At 40.2% G+C, this 13,752-nt stretch overlaps 1 protein-coding gene across 11 annotated transcripts in view; it reads left to right on the top strand.

The window, feature by feature from the left end:
* The window catches only part of CYRIB (CYFIP related Rac1 interactor B), a 95,700-nt gene that overhangs the window by 65,968 nt on the left and 15,980 nt on the right, over positions 1-13,752 (top strand). For 5 of the 11 annotated variants that reach the window (XM_021542356.4, XM_021542351.3, XM_021542352.4 and 2 more), the window contains one exon: positions 12,676-12,758. In XM_021542356.4, coding sequence (XP_021398031.1) covers positions 12,686-12,758 — 73 coding nt within the window. In that variant the 5' untranslated portion in view covers positions 12,676-12,685. The other 6 variants (XM_085572576.1, XM_085572573.1, XM_085572575.1 and 3 more) reach the window with 4 other exon arrangements.

Below are 13,752 nucleotides of genomic sequence, written 5' to 3'. Positions count from 1 at the left end.
AAGAATTGAAACTTAACCTGCTTGAAAACTGCTGACAAATAAGCAATATTGTAGTGTGTTAAAGGACAGAAAATGGGACTCTCAGTATTAGTAATTTTCCCTTCCAGAACTTGTTCTCCCTATTTTTCTTCAAGAACTCTTGAAATTTGTAGTGTTCTCTGGGAGTCCTGATCCCTGGCTGAATTTATGTCTCTCTGTTTAAAGATGCTAAACCAGGCTACAGGGATTTGATTTTTGCTTCCACAGGGCCTAACCACAGAGCCTGGTGAGGCTGATTTTGAAAATTTTTCACCAGAGTGATGTGAAGTGTCATTACTTCAAAAAAGGCATTTCCATTACACACAAAGTGGTTTGGCCATTTGTGTGAACTTACCCTAGAAAACTGTGCAACTTCTTGAACTATTTGAATGGGGAGATAATGTTTTGGTGGTTTTTCTCTCTGTCTTTTTAGTAAAGCTACTGTGTAACTGAACCAGATCCCTTATGCCAGAAACCAGTACTCTGAACCAGCTTGTGGGACTGAAGAGGTAGCACATGCTCATGTGAAGGTTTTAGCTCTTGGTTTTATAACCTGCTGCTTGTCATCTAAGCTACTTCATAGAGTGTCTGTGTTATACTTCATGTTTATTGTGCTTTGCCAGCACAGCTATTAATCTTCTGTCACATTGGGAAGGTAATGGTACCAAATGTGAGGTAGGATTTATTTTTCTTCTGTTTTTGATTAATCATCAAAAAGCCATTGAATTCTGGGGGGTTGCTTAAATGGATTTGTGTTGAGGGTTACTCCAGGCTAGATACCAGGTGCCCGCCAAAGCCTTCTGAGTTGGAGAAGGGAGACAAAATACTACAAAAAGCTCATGGATTGAGATAAGGGTGGGGGAGATCCTTCACCAGTTACTGTCATGGACAAAACAGACTCGGCTTAGGATAATTAGTTGAATTTATTACCATTTGATTTAGAGCTCCTTCCCCCCACTCCTCCTTCCTTACTAGGCTTAGCTTTATCCCCAGTTCTTTACTTCACCCCTCTGCTCAGTCAGGGGAGGTGAGGAATGGGGGTTACAATCAGAGCATCACAGGCTGTTGCTGCTGCTGCTTCCTCCTCAGGGAGAGGAGCCCTTCCCTGTTCCAATGTGGGATGTCCCTCCCACAGGACACTATCCTCCAGAAACTTTTCCAACACGAGTCCTTCCCAAGGGCAACAGTTCTTCACAGACTGCTCCAGTGTTGGTCCCTTCTGTGGGGTGCAGTCCTGCAGGACCAGGCTGCTCCAGTGTGGGTCCCCCACAGGTCCTGCCAGGAGGCCCATGGGTCCATCATGGGCTTCCCACAGGTTCTCAGCCTCCTTTGGGCATCCACCTGCTCTGGTGCAGGGTCCTCCACAGGCCCTGGGGGAGTAGCAGTAGTACCTTTTTTCTGTAATAGCTTTACTTACAAAGTCCTTGAGGGTATTGTTAAAGCTGCAGCTGAAACTAGTGCAGACGTTTAATTTACAGCACTGTGTGCATTTACAAATTAAACATTATAAAAGTCACTGAAGTGAGTCAGACCATGGTCCCTCTATGCAAGTCCAGGCTCCAGGATCATCATCTTTCTTCTCTCTGCATGTATGCACTTGATTTTGCACATCCTTCCACAACCTCCACTTATTCCTCTACTAGGGCAGTGCTGCTTTTGCTTAGGAAGGTGAAAATCATCCAGAAAAGCTAGGAAAACTCAGACTGCATTGCTGGGAATGATACTGCCTGCAGGAAGAAGAATGCTATCCAGCAAATGACTACAGCATGTGGCAAATAACTTCTGTTTTCTTTGAAAAAACTGTGAACCAAGAGTGTTTCAGGTATTGAAGGGAGAATGTTTGTAAGTCAAGATAATGGTGTCCACTTCAGCAGAAGCAAGGGTGTCAGGCTTCTGATGCTTTCAACTTCACCAGATCTGCCAAGACAAAGTTAGCTGCCAGATGCTTGACAGCATCATAAGCCATCAGGGAATCAGCAGTGTTCAGAGTTGGGAAGGACTGGCAAACCCTACCTAAGCAACATGGAAAGTAAGGAACTGAGGACTGGGAGAGTTTGGTTAAGCTTTAAAGAATGGGGCAAGCTGAACCTAGATGTTGCTGTTGAATAGGTTAAAAATCTAAACCTTTGTGTGAGCAGCTGCTTAAGGAATAGTAGGAGAAGGGATATTTGTGGTTCTAGTATGTATTTTCAGGTGGAGTATTTTTTAGAGCCACATGTGATTATTAAAGGTGTTCAGTATTTTTAATGTCTTTCCATTCTGCCTATGTACCTGGTTTTCCCCAGGAACTGCTGAAAACTTCTTGTAAGATGAGATGAGCTGGACTTGTGGAATTCACAGGTAGACCACTGCAGAAAATCATTACTCTGCATGATATTCTGTATATTTGTTAGTGATCTTAATGGATTTCAGTGTATGATATCATTGAAGAATAGCAAATGTTTCTCCATATTTCCAACAGAAAGATGAGAATTAATTGTCTTATATCTTAACCTTACTGGGTACCTTTAGTTTGATTTTAAGGTTAAAATAAAATTTGAGATGATGGGAGAAATGGAAAATGGGATAAAAAGGTTAACATATTTGCACAACTAGAGAAATCTGGACCAGTCAGGTCAGGTGTGTTTTTTTTTTTTTTTTAATTTAGTTGGGAGTTTTTTAACACTTGCTTTCCAACAAGAAAAACTATCCAGGTTCAGTAAAAGTAGTTGGTGGTATGTGTTTTGAGGGGCTCTGAAGAAGTAACTGGATGTGACAAAAATGGCTATAGGTCCTTGATCTTGAAATTAGTTGCATTTGAAACTTCAAATAAATAAACAACCATGTAAAGACCAGTTTTATCCCTCTTCCCTGCCTAATGCCTATCTATTTGTTACTGTTTCTGAAAACAGATGGGATGGGAAGGAGCATCTTCGTACTACTCATCCTCTGTTGTACCATCATCATCTTGATGTGCTTCATTAGCCTTCTGTATCCTGCAAACATACTGTGTCTGACTGGTGTCTCAGAAAAGGAAAGTCCACAGAATACTCAGAAAGCTGTCCTGAAATAGGGAAACCTGTCCTTCCAGCTCCATCACTTGGAAGGCCACAGGCCTTCCTTTCCTCCTTGATACTTCAGAGCTGCTGTGTCACTGAACTGAATTCTCAGATGGACAGTGTCAGGTTCATGCACACAAGGTTTGTGGTTTAGCACTGTGACATTCCAGTAGAAGTCCCTTGAAATGGAATATGTTAATGGCTATTTATATCCATCAGCTTGATGACGAGGTAATTTGTCATGGCATCGTTAGTGCAGGGTTGCAAGTCAAGGCACTGAAGGGATGCAACATTTTGGAACTGAACTCTATTATTTTACCTGAGTGTTGCAGAGCGATGTGGGTGCTTGTACTTGTCCTGGTGCATTAGATGGCAGCACTGGCTGTGGGATCCTCAGTGCAGCTTCACCCAGCTCTGGTAGTGACACGTGTGGCAGTCTGATAGATGGGAATTCAGCTCCTCTGAAAGGAAACCATTTCCAAATCAAACTAGGCTGGAAGAGGAGTGCTGTTTCTCATGTGAAATAACAACTGGAAAATGGCACATCAACTGGACTAGTTAAGAAATTAGGAACTGAAAACATACTTCTTTTTTTAGCATTTAGATAAAACTTGCAGATTTGGTTTTGGGGTTTTTGGTCTTTTTTTTTTTTCTGGTTGGGGTTTTGCTTTTTTTCGTTATACAGATGTGATTGGCAGGAGAAGGACTTTATCATACAAATTATTGTTTGGCTTGGTTTTTTTTTTGGAGATGAGAGGTTGAGGGTTCTTAAATTATAGGCTGACATCCTGGAAATATGAAACTTTCTTAGTAATGTGGTAGTATAACACATAGTTCTAAAGGCATGTCATCTTTCATAGAGTGAGCAGTTTTTGTGTAAAAGAATATAAAAAGTGTAAATCTGCCGCAGCTCTTACTGAACGGGGTTTTTTTGTGTCTTTATGTCCTAATAAAAACGCTCCCCGTGTACTGGCAGCGGCCGGGATCCCTCGGGCGCTGCTCCCGCTTCCCTGGCTCCGGCCGATCCAGCGGGGGGGCGGCGCCCCCTGCCGGGGAATCGCCGCGCTGCAGTGGCAGCGTTCCGTCTTGTCCGGTGATTTCCCATTTACCTGGGAATAGAATTACTGTGTAATTGTAAGAATAATTATGAGGGACTGTAGTCAGGGGCTTGAAAAAGATCACGAGAAACTCATGAGCTGGCTCTGTACTCCCCGGCGCTGAAGGAGAGAGCAGAGTGTGAACTGCCCTCCAGTGGAAGTGTCCCTGAACTGAATGGAAAATGTACGTTTTCCCCATGGCTGCGATGTCACGGAATTAAAAAGAGCATTTTGCAGAATTAAGCCAAAGCGTGTTGGGCTTGTGTCCTTTTGAAAAAGGAAAGCGTAATTAATTATTTTTTAACCCCAGGTTCACGCTTGGAAAAATTGTGCAGTTATTTGTTGAAGAGTAAATCAGAGCAGATTTCTGGAGCATAGTCTCTGCCCTATTCAATACAAGTTCTGTTTTAAAAACAAGCGTAATTCTTCCAGACAAATTGGGTTTATTCCAGGCTTTGGTGAGCATGCTTAGTTATTTTATTGTAGCCCCTGTCAAATACATTATTCAGTGTCAGCTGTACCACTAAAATGTTCCCAAATTAACAAGGCTCTACGACTACTTCTAAAGAAACTGTGTGTTCTTCAGTGCCTTTCCCTTGGTTTCCTCTAAGAGAAAAAATGGACTGAATAAACACTCCTCTGACCATACTTTACAATTCTGGTTTTGAGGAATGCGAGTCTATTCACTAGCCTGTTTTCCCTGGCAGACCTCCATCCTCCTGATATGACAAGTTTTGAATTCAGTTTTGTTCTAAAGGAGGCTTTATTGATGATGTGTGATCCCAAAAAAACAAAAAACCAAAACAACTGCAGCTAAAACAGGTTATTGTATCAAAGTCAGTTTAGCCAAATGAATTGACATCAGAGGCAGCTTCAAACAGCTCTTCAGTAGTCTGAATACTTACTTTCCTGTACAAAAACATTTCCTATCTGACTGTATAATTTGTTTTCAGATAAGATGCTAATGATTGAAGCCCCAATATACAGGCTGTTTTAGGGGGTTTGGAGGGGAATTTTTAGCCTTCATGTATTTTACTCTTCTTGTGGTTGGTTTTCAGTCCATGGTTTGTGGCCACTGGGTGTCAGCAGTGCAGAGCCGTGTTGCAGGTCTGGGCGTGGGTTTGGACTGGGAGCTCTGTCCCAAAACTGTCTGTAAAAACTGCTGAAATCTTAATGCTTGCTTGAAAAACTTGTCCATCAATGAAGGAAAACTGTGTTTTTTGCAGAACTGGGGGTGGCTCTGGCACTTCACTCATGTGTCGTTTGATTCAGCAGATTTACACAGGTGACATAATTTGAGCTGGTACCTTTAATATTAGTGATGTTACTAGAGCTGTGACGAATCCTGAATATGAAACCAGCTTATCCAAAATATAACTTGCTTCAAGCTAATGGCACTTACCTCCTAAAGCTTCTCCTTCCTAAATCTACTGGTGATAATGAGTGATAGCTACTATTTTTAAAATATTGACTCTATTTTTTTTCTAGTATGTATGACATTACTTAGGGATTTTGTATCATGGAAGATTATCCTTATTACTTAAAAAAACCACTGAAATAATAGATTAAATTAGACTGTGTCAGAAGGCATCTCTGCTGCTCAAGCACTATTCAGAAGATAAATAAATATGCATTAGTCTAGGAAAAACATGTTTGTATCCAGGGAGAATGTTGCAGCCATCAGAGAGTGATTCCTGCAGTGCATTTCACCAGCCTGTCTCCATCTCTGCAGCAGTCTAGCATTTCAGGCTGAGGGCAGAAGTGTCCTCACTGGCTGTGGAGCTTTGCTGCTCCATTGGCAGAGAAAGGCACAGGAGCTCCCATAGGCTGCCAGGCTGTGATGCCATGTGTTGCTAAGGGCTGCCTTGGATTCAGCTGATGTGAGCAGACACCTATCTGCTGCCTCATTTCTTTTTGCTTCTCTCTTTTTTTTTTTTTTATCCTTCTTCCTGTTCATGGCTAGATACTGTTCAATAAGCCTTGAAACAGGCTGATAGGATTATCCTTCTAGAAAAAACAGTACAGGGAGACGTACAGTGTTTTGTTTATGTAGTAACACTGCAAGTGTTATAACATGGTGGTATTCCACTCTAATGCTAGACTTCTAATGCTATGCATGTTTTTTGCTTCCTATTTTGCCAAAAGTATCTCTGAATTGGAGGTTTATGCCACACTTACATAACCAAATGAAAATTTAAAAGTCAAATCCCTGGAACAAAATCTTTGTTCTTCATTGGATATGCTTTCCATATAGTGATGTGCTTAACTACATATGAGATTTTCAGGGAGTGCAGTTTTCATACTGTGGATTTTAGTACTGGAAATAGCCTATACATGTCCAAAAGATAAGCTGATGTTCTCTTAAAGCAGATTTTCTTCAGGGACCACAAACAAATTTTTTAATGTATTTAACTTTTTTTTTAACTCTTTTGAAAGCATATTATTTATACAATAGAACAAAAAAAATTAGAAAATATCACTTATGAACACCTTTGTAGTGGTTTACCTATAATGAAAGTTCTGCAGCTGCTCACCAGTTGCAAGCAACATCTTTGTTAATGCAGTTTTTCTTCCAGGTGTGAGAGGGGAACTTTCTTTGGTGCTGAGATGAATTTACTTGCATTGAGTATTTCTATTCCATTTCCCCTGGGCTCAGCCCAGGGGGTGGGGGGCACTGTAATGTGTCGGGGATGTTTTCCACAGGAAGGGCATGCGTGCAAGGCTTGTTTGGAAAATATGCCTTTGCTTTCCGCTTGTCTGATCAGGACTCTGCACGCAGCATCATACAACCCCATAAGGCTGTAATGGGCCAAATCATCCTAATCCAATGTGGCATTCCGTATGTCTTCCTCTGCAAGTAGGTCAAGTTTAAGCCATGTTCCTGGCTTGTGCTCCCATTTCCCATAACCTGCTCCATGTGGCTCAAGTGTTGTGCTGGAGTGCAGAGCATGCCAGCAGGGATTCTGAGCAGCCTCATAGGGACAGTCAGTTTTTGGACAGAAACTAGTGGTTTTGTTCTGCTCTGATCTCGTGATGTTAAATTTGTAGCAGGAGAAAACTTCAGTGGCTGAAATGTGTGCTTTTACTGAGTCTTAGGCTGTTAGTTTACCTAATGAGTTGCCTCTGGGCACTGCACTATACATTTTTAAAATCAGTAGTACTTCTGGGAGAGAAATTGTACTGTGTTCTGAATGAGGATGCCAAATAAAACTGGATAGAGGTTGATACTCTGTAGCTGTGGAAAAACAAATAAATAGTGACCTAAAGTGTACTTCAGGCTGGACATGTGAATATTTTGATGTTAGTGATTGCAATATGCAGAAGTCTTCTTGATAAGGATTACAGCTTCAGTGTGCATTTTTTTCCATTTGTGCTGGAAGAGTTGTGGGTGGAAAGGTGGTTTAGCACTCACAGAGGTCACCTTCAGTCAGTGCACTGAATCAGCTATTCAGCTCCAAAACAAACCCTAGCTACTGGACATCAAAATCAACAGTAGGTCTTGCTGATGGCTTTGGTATTCATACAGGCTTTTGTCTTTCTGGAACTGGAGCTGATTGATGTGGCAACATGCTCAAGAAGAGTGCAGTGAGTGCTGGGAGTGTTCTTCACTAGTCAATGGAAGCTTGGTGTCAGGGTTACCTAACTGGAACCACATCTGGCTTTCTAAACTAGTAATTTTACTTACTTCAGATGAAGTTGTGGATTTGCAAGGAAACTGTAAGAGAGCTTGGTAAATTGGTACTAGCTGAGCATGCCACTATGTGGTTAATTACCAGCATAATTCACAGAACTACCAAAATTTTCCTGCTGGTGATGATTTTACAAGGCATCAACTATCAGAAGAGGTCACTGAAGCTAAATGTTAATAGCTAGATTTGTAGGCTGCGTCTCATGCTATGTGTAAATTGTCATCATCTTTAGTATTAGATCCATTAGCTCTCTAGTCTTTCATATGTTCAGTTCTTTCATAAGTTTTGGACCCAGAAAAATTGCACAGAGGCTTTTTTTTGTGATATGGAGAATATTTTGTCAGAGGAGGGGATGGTGCATCTTGAACAAAACAAGAATCTCTGGTAAATCTTTTTTTTAATCTGTCTGGGGCCTGTTGCATCTTTGAGCTAGGTTGCTTTACTCTAGATTGGTCCAGGTGTTCTGCTTACACAGCACCTTCTCAAAAGGTCAGATTTCATTTTCCTCTCTGCAGTGTTCCCTCTGAGTACAGCAGGTCAGCTCTGCCTGCTGCTAACTTATGAAGGAAAATAATGTTCAAAAGTGATGGGCTATCTAACCTTAGCTGTGGCATATTGACCTCCAGCTGCTTCCATGAATCTGGGAAGTTCCACAGAGGGCACCATGGCCTTGTTTCTAAAAGGTCATTTCAGAGCTCAAGAAGGAAGTGCTTAGCTTTGCCAGAAGAGCAGATTCTGACTTTTGGCTCTTGCATTCATTACCTGGAATGCTAAGCTGAGAGAAAGCATACTCCAAAAAAGTGCTTGAGAAATTATATCTTCTCAATATCTATCTAAATTGAGTTTTCAAGCTCTTCGTAGCTTAAAGTCTTTTTGGATTGCAGCTGGGAGAAATGGCTGTCTTTAGAGTTCTTAAAACAGAGGAGGTTTTTCAGTTTTAAGGAGGCCCGAGATCCTTGAGTAAATGTACAGTGCCTCTTGATTCAAATTTCAGAAATACTGGGTTTGTCCAGTTTCAGCTAGATTTCCGTGCACTCCATAAAACCTGAATATACAGTGACTGTTTTGCTGTTAAGAAAGCAAATGTGATTGCACATCTTGTGTGCAGAGCTCTGATGTGACTAAAATTTATAAAGATTTTTTCAGTACAATGAACACACAAAGTGAGAAGTTTGAGTTGTGAACTTAATTATGAAAGTGTTCAAGCAGCTTTGTGTTCATGTAAATTGAAATACATTCCTATAGCACATCTTGTCATCTTGCTGCTGTCATAGTTGAATTAATCTGTTATCATCAATTTCTCTCCTTTGCTCAGGGAGGCCCTTCACTGACCTGTTACCTTTAGATCAGTTGCATCTTCTGCTTGAATATCACATTGACTGTTCCATTGTAGTGCCAAAGCTTTTATTATTAACTCCTGGAAAAGAAACCATATATTCTTTCTTGAGGGATGAAGGTATTTGTACTGCAAAACTGAATCCCCAACTCCCTACTCATATTAGGAGGTGGTAGGTGCTCAGTGAAACAATCTGTTCTGCAGTGCCTCCATGCTCTTCTGTGAACTTAGCTTCAAAATATTTCAACCCTATAAGCATGCCCCTTCTCTGACCTTCACAAGTAATGTTATCCAATATTTAAGCCATGTGCATGAGCCTGTAAACTCCTTTGGAGTCTGGTTAATATCAAAAGAAAAGGCAAAACCTACACAGAGACTTTTTTTGAGATATGGAGAATATTTTGTTGGAGGAGGGGATGGTGCAGCTGAAGCACAGCCGTAATTGCAGGTACAGGAATTCTCTTTAGGCCATTATCACTATTCACTGCTACATGTGTGCTGCTTGATGTTAATGCTGGAATTGAAATATGTAATATGCTGTTCTGAGATTGAGGTTTGGTTTTTAAATCTGAATCTGTAAACTGGGTCACCATTAAGCAGCTTTACTTATGTTTTTTTATTGGCCCTGTTGAAAATATTTGTTTAAGGATGCCTCTGTCTGCTCCCCAACAAGAAGAACATTCATAATCTGGAAGACTGAAATACAAAGTGTCTTATTCAGTCCTGTGTTGCAGAACACACTTGAGAGATACGGAAAAGTAATTATTCCACTTTCTACTGTTGTGTGTTTACACAGCATTGGTGCACTTGTAGTTTTAAAAGAGTTTGCCATGCTATGGGATAGGAGGTCCTGGAAAAGCTGCCTCTTTGAAGAACCATGTTTTAGTGGATTAGTTTTCAAGAAGAGTCCCTCAGCTGAATGCCCTAATTTAAAAATTCCTTGACTTAATAGGTGCTTCTCACAGGCTGAGAAGTCTGATCTGAATTCCTGGGAAATAAGTTTGTTGTTGGGAAGCAGGTCTTGCATTTCCTTGAGTTTCAAGGAGAAGATTGAACACATGAAAAAGCCAGTGCACACCTCCTGATGATGCTGTGTGTAGAGTCCTCTGTGATCACCTGGGTTACACTCCACGTCATAGTGCTGAAAGTCTGGATTCATTTGGTCATTCTGTAGAAGTTAGAGCAAAGACTTGGGTTATTTTCAGCAGTTTGGGATTAATTGCCCCTTCCTTCTCAAGCTTTGTCTGGTTGCTGAATCTTGCAGATCCCACAAAATAAATTGTATGCTGTTCTTAGTTTGACCAAGAAATTCTGTCAGCCCAGGTTCTGAAAATTTGTTTTGCCAAAAAATTTGTTTTGAGTTCACATTTTTTCAGTTTCCTTGACTCTTAGTAATGATTCTTGGTGTCATGTTATCTTACCTCCAGGTGAACATTATTCTTCAGTAAAAGAAAAAATCAGGAAAAATAGAGGATATACTTGTTTGTTGGTATCGTTAGACTAATTTGAAAGTTGATTTTTTAAATGTTTTTTTGTGCTTGAATTCAAATGTCAGATTGTTCATGGCTTGTTCTTAAATAATTTGTGTTGAGATTTTTGGGTGTGTCTTGCTTGTCTTGCAGCAGCACTCTAGTGAGCTCTTGGCATTTCAGAGCAGTGGTTAGTGGGTAGATTTTCAACCACTGTAAAACATGGGAATGTTAATGAAAAGGCTGCTTTGTTATGAAATGCAGTTTTCATACTCCTGCTGCAGGTATTGATTTCTGAGACTTGTGGTAACATTTGAAACTGTTTTGATAATTTACCTGATCTCAAGTAATCTAACAACTATTTAATTTTTCTTCCACTTTTCATTTCTTTTAGCTGGGATGTGACAGCAAACATAAGAAGAACTGTTGAAACTTGATTTTTCTCCTGGTTTTGGGAAAGTCTAGTTTTACTTGTAACTCTGTGATTTAATGGGAAAACTGTTCATTGGCCACAGATGACTACTGCTGAGAGGCTTTCTGAAATCTGTTTTTGATTACAGTGAGGTAGTAAAAAAGTGCTATAATGACACCAGTTCCATTTGAGATTCCTTTTGTCCTAAACAATAATGGGTTTGTCTGACACTGAGTGCTGCAGTTACGCAAAACAATTTCTCAGTCATCATAGGTCACATGTATTACACAGAGATGAAGAGCCAGTAATTCACATCTTTATTTTTGTGAAAGATTATAACTTTTCCAGTTTTTCAACAATCACTGCTCTCTAAGAAGGAACATGGAAATGCACTGTACTGTGCACAGGTTATGCTCCCCATCGGAAGTGAATCCAGAATGCAAAATGCAATGGGAGCCCTTCTCCAGTGAGACCCAGGCGTGTACTTAAAATAGGAAATGATTATTGGAACTAAATTATTTTGCCATTTTTATTTTTAGGTTTGCTGGCATGGGTAATCTCATTAAGGTGCTAACCAGGGACATAGACCACAATGCAGCACATTTTTTCTTGGATTTTGAAAGTAAGTCTCTCAGCCCTTCACAGCTGGTGCATTTCAAATGGTAACAGTAGGGTTGCTTATACCTGCTGCAGTGAAGGCCAGGGGACTCAGTTGCAAAGTTGGAATTTGGAAGAGTTGCATGTGGTTTTTCTGTTATTTTTTTTTCCCTCTCCAGTAGTAGCCAAGCCGCCATCATGCTGCTGTGTAAATTTTCTTTCCATGTGCTTAGTCATTTTGGGTCTCTGTGGTCAGTGATGTCCATCCATCTGCCTGCAAATCAAATAATCATGAAATGAGAAATTCTGTCAGTATGCCATAGTAATCTGTGCTGAGCAGTTGTTCGCTGTGATCCTCTCATACACAAGAGTGGGTGCTAAATCATTCCTGATCCTGCTTTGGTCATTCATTGTGCCGTTAATGTAATTTTTTTTTTTTTTTTTTTACATCTGAAAGTCTGAAGTGAAACTGAGTTTCACAGATATTTTAAGCACCTTGTGTAAAAAATCTGTGGCATATCTCTGTTAGCATTTTCTGCACACTGAAATGATGTATCATGATGTGGTTTTCTACAATGGCCTTCTGACACAATTATAAGGGCTGACAAAATTAAAGCTCTTTTCCTTCTATTGTCCCATCAGGTTAAAATGTAGCATGGCTAATGCTTTCAAATCTGGTACTTGGCCCTCAAGGCAGTACTCCTGCTCAGGACACTGGTGCTAGGGTGTACTGGGACAGAGCAGTCCCTGGCAAAGCCTTTGCTTGGATTCTGCCCCTTTCCCCAAGGGGCAGCTCCGAGGATGTTGGTGACACGGTCACTCCTTACAGGAAAGCTGCACTGCTGGGTCACCAGCTGTGCCTCCTCGAGGTGGGGATGTCCCTTCACCCAGCCTGAAGGACGGGTTCGTACCTGATGGAACTCTCTGGTCTTCTTTTCCCACTGCTTCAATCAACTACATTTGGGCTGTTCTTTCTTATAAAAAGAAAATTCTCTTTTCTCTCATTCTTGTCTTGGCAGGTACCTTAACATGGGGAACCTTCTAAAAGTTTTGACATGCACAGACCTTGAGCAGGGGCCAAATTTTTTCCTTGATTTTGAAAGTGAGAAGATGATTTTATATATCTATTACTCTTTGCCTGCAGTAGACTGCATTTGTCTTGTACTAAATGTATGTTTTCATTTTGCCATCCTTCTAACTGCTTTGCATGCCTGAGCTATGTATAGTTGTTCAGCAAACTTTGGTAGAAAGCAATAACCTGTTCTAAAATATCCTCAGGTCCTAAAATGTAAAATCTTTATTTCAGGAAGGGTTTTCAAGTTACATTTGACTGTTGAAACCTGATTTGGTTTCTGTTTTTTAATCCAAAATTTTGCCTACTTTTAATCAAAATGTTAAGAATAGTTGTAATTATTTGGAGACTTATGGAAGTTGCAACTGACTTACTCAAATTTGTGAGTTTTGTCCCATGCTCCTTAAAGGAAGAACTGAAATGAAACCTGAGTCTCATCACTTCCAATGTGACTTAATGCTGCATGCACAGACTGGCTCACAGCAGCTATTCATAGCTCCAGCATCATCACGTTAAAGGTTTATGTGAACCTTACTGGATCTGGCACTGAAATTTAACCTCGTGCTTCTTAAAAGGGAGTCTCAACGTGTATAGAGATGAAATTGATTTTGAAAAGAGGAGACATGTAGCTTGTTTGATCAATGCCAGCTGTTCTAGAAGGTTCACATATGTCAGTATTTCTGCTTTTGGTTTTTGTTGCATGATACAGTATAGCCTAAGAATGGCAGGTAAGTGTTGCTGGCTTCTGCTATGCATGTTTAATTACTTTCTTTTGAGATGTTCTCTTTCTTTAGCCAGCAAGCATTAAATAAGAAGATTAATGTTTAAGTACATTTTGACCATGTAATAGAGTACAATGGAATAGCATAATAAAAAAACTGATGAAGTATTATGATATGGATAATTTGAGGTGCATTAAATCTTTTTTCCCCTGAATTGTTTTTCAGTTGTTTGATGAAAAATTAGCAGTTTTTAATATTATTTATATGAAAACAAATGCTTGAAGAAATATGGTTTTGCTTTA

The sequence above is a fragment of the Lonchura striata genome, chromosome 2 (assembly GCF_050655825.1).
Source record: "Lonchura striata isolate lonStrDom1 chromosome 2, ASM5065582v1, whole genome shotgun sequence".
Classification (NCBI taxonomy): domain Eukaryota; kingdom Metazoa; phylum Chordata; class Aves; order Passeriformes; family Estrildidae; genus Lonchura; species Lonchura striata.
This window is presented reverse-complemented; position numbering and strand designations above follow the sequence as displayed.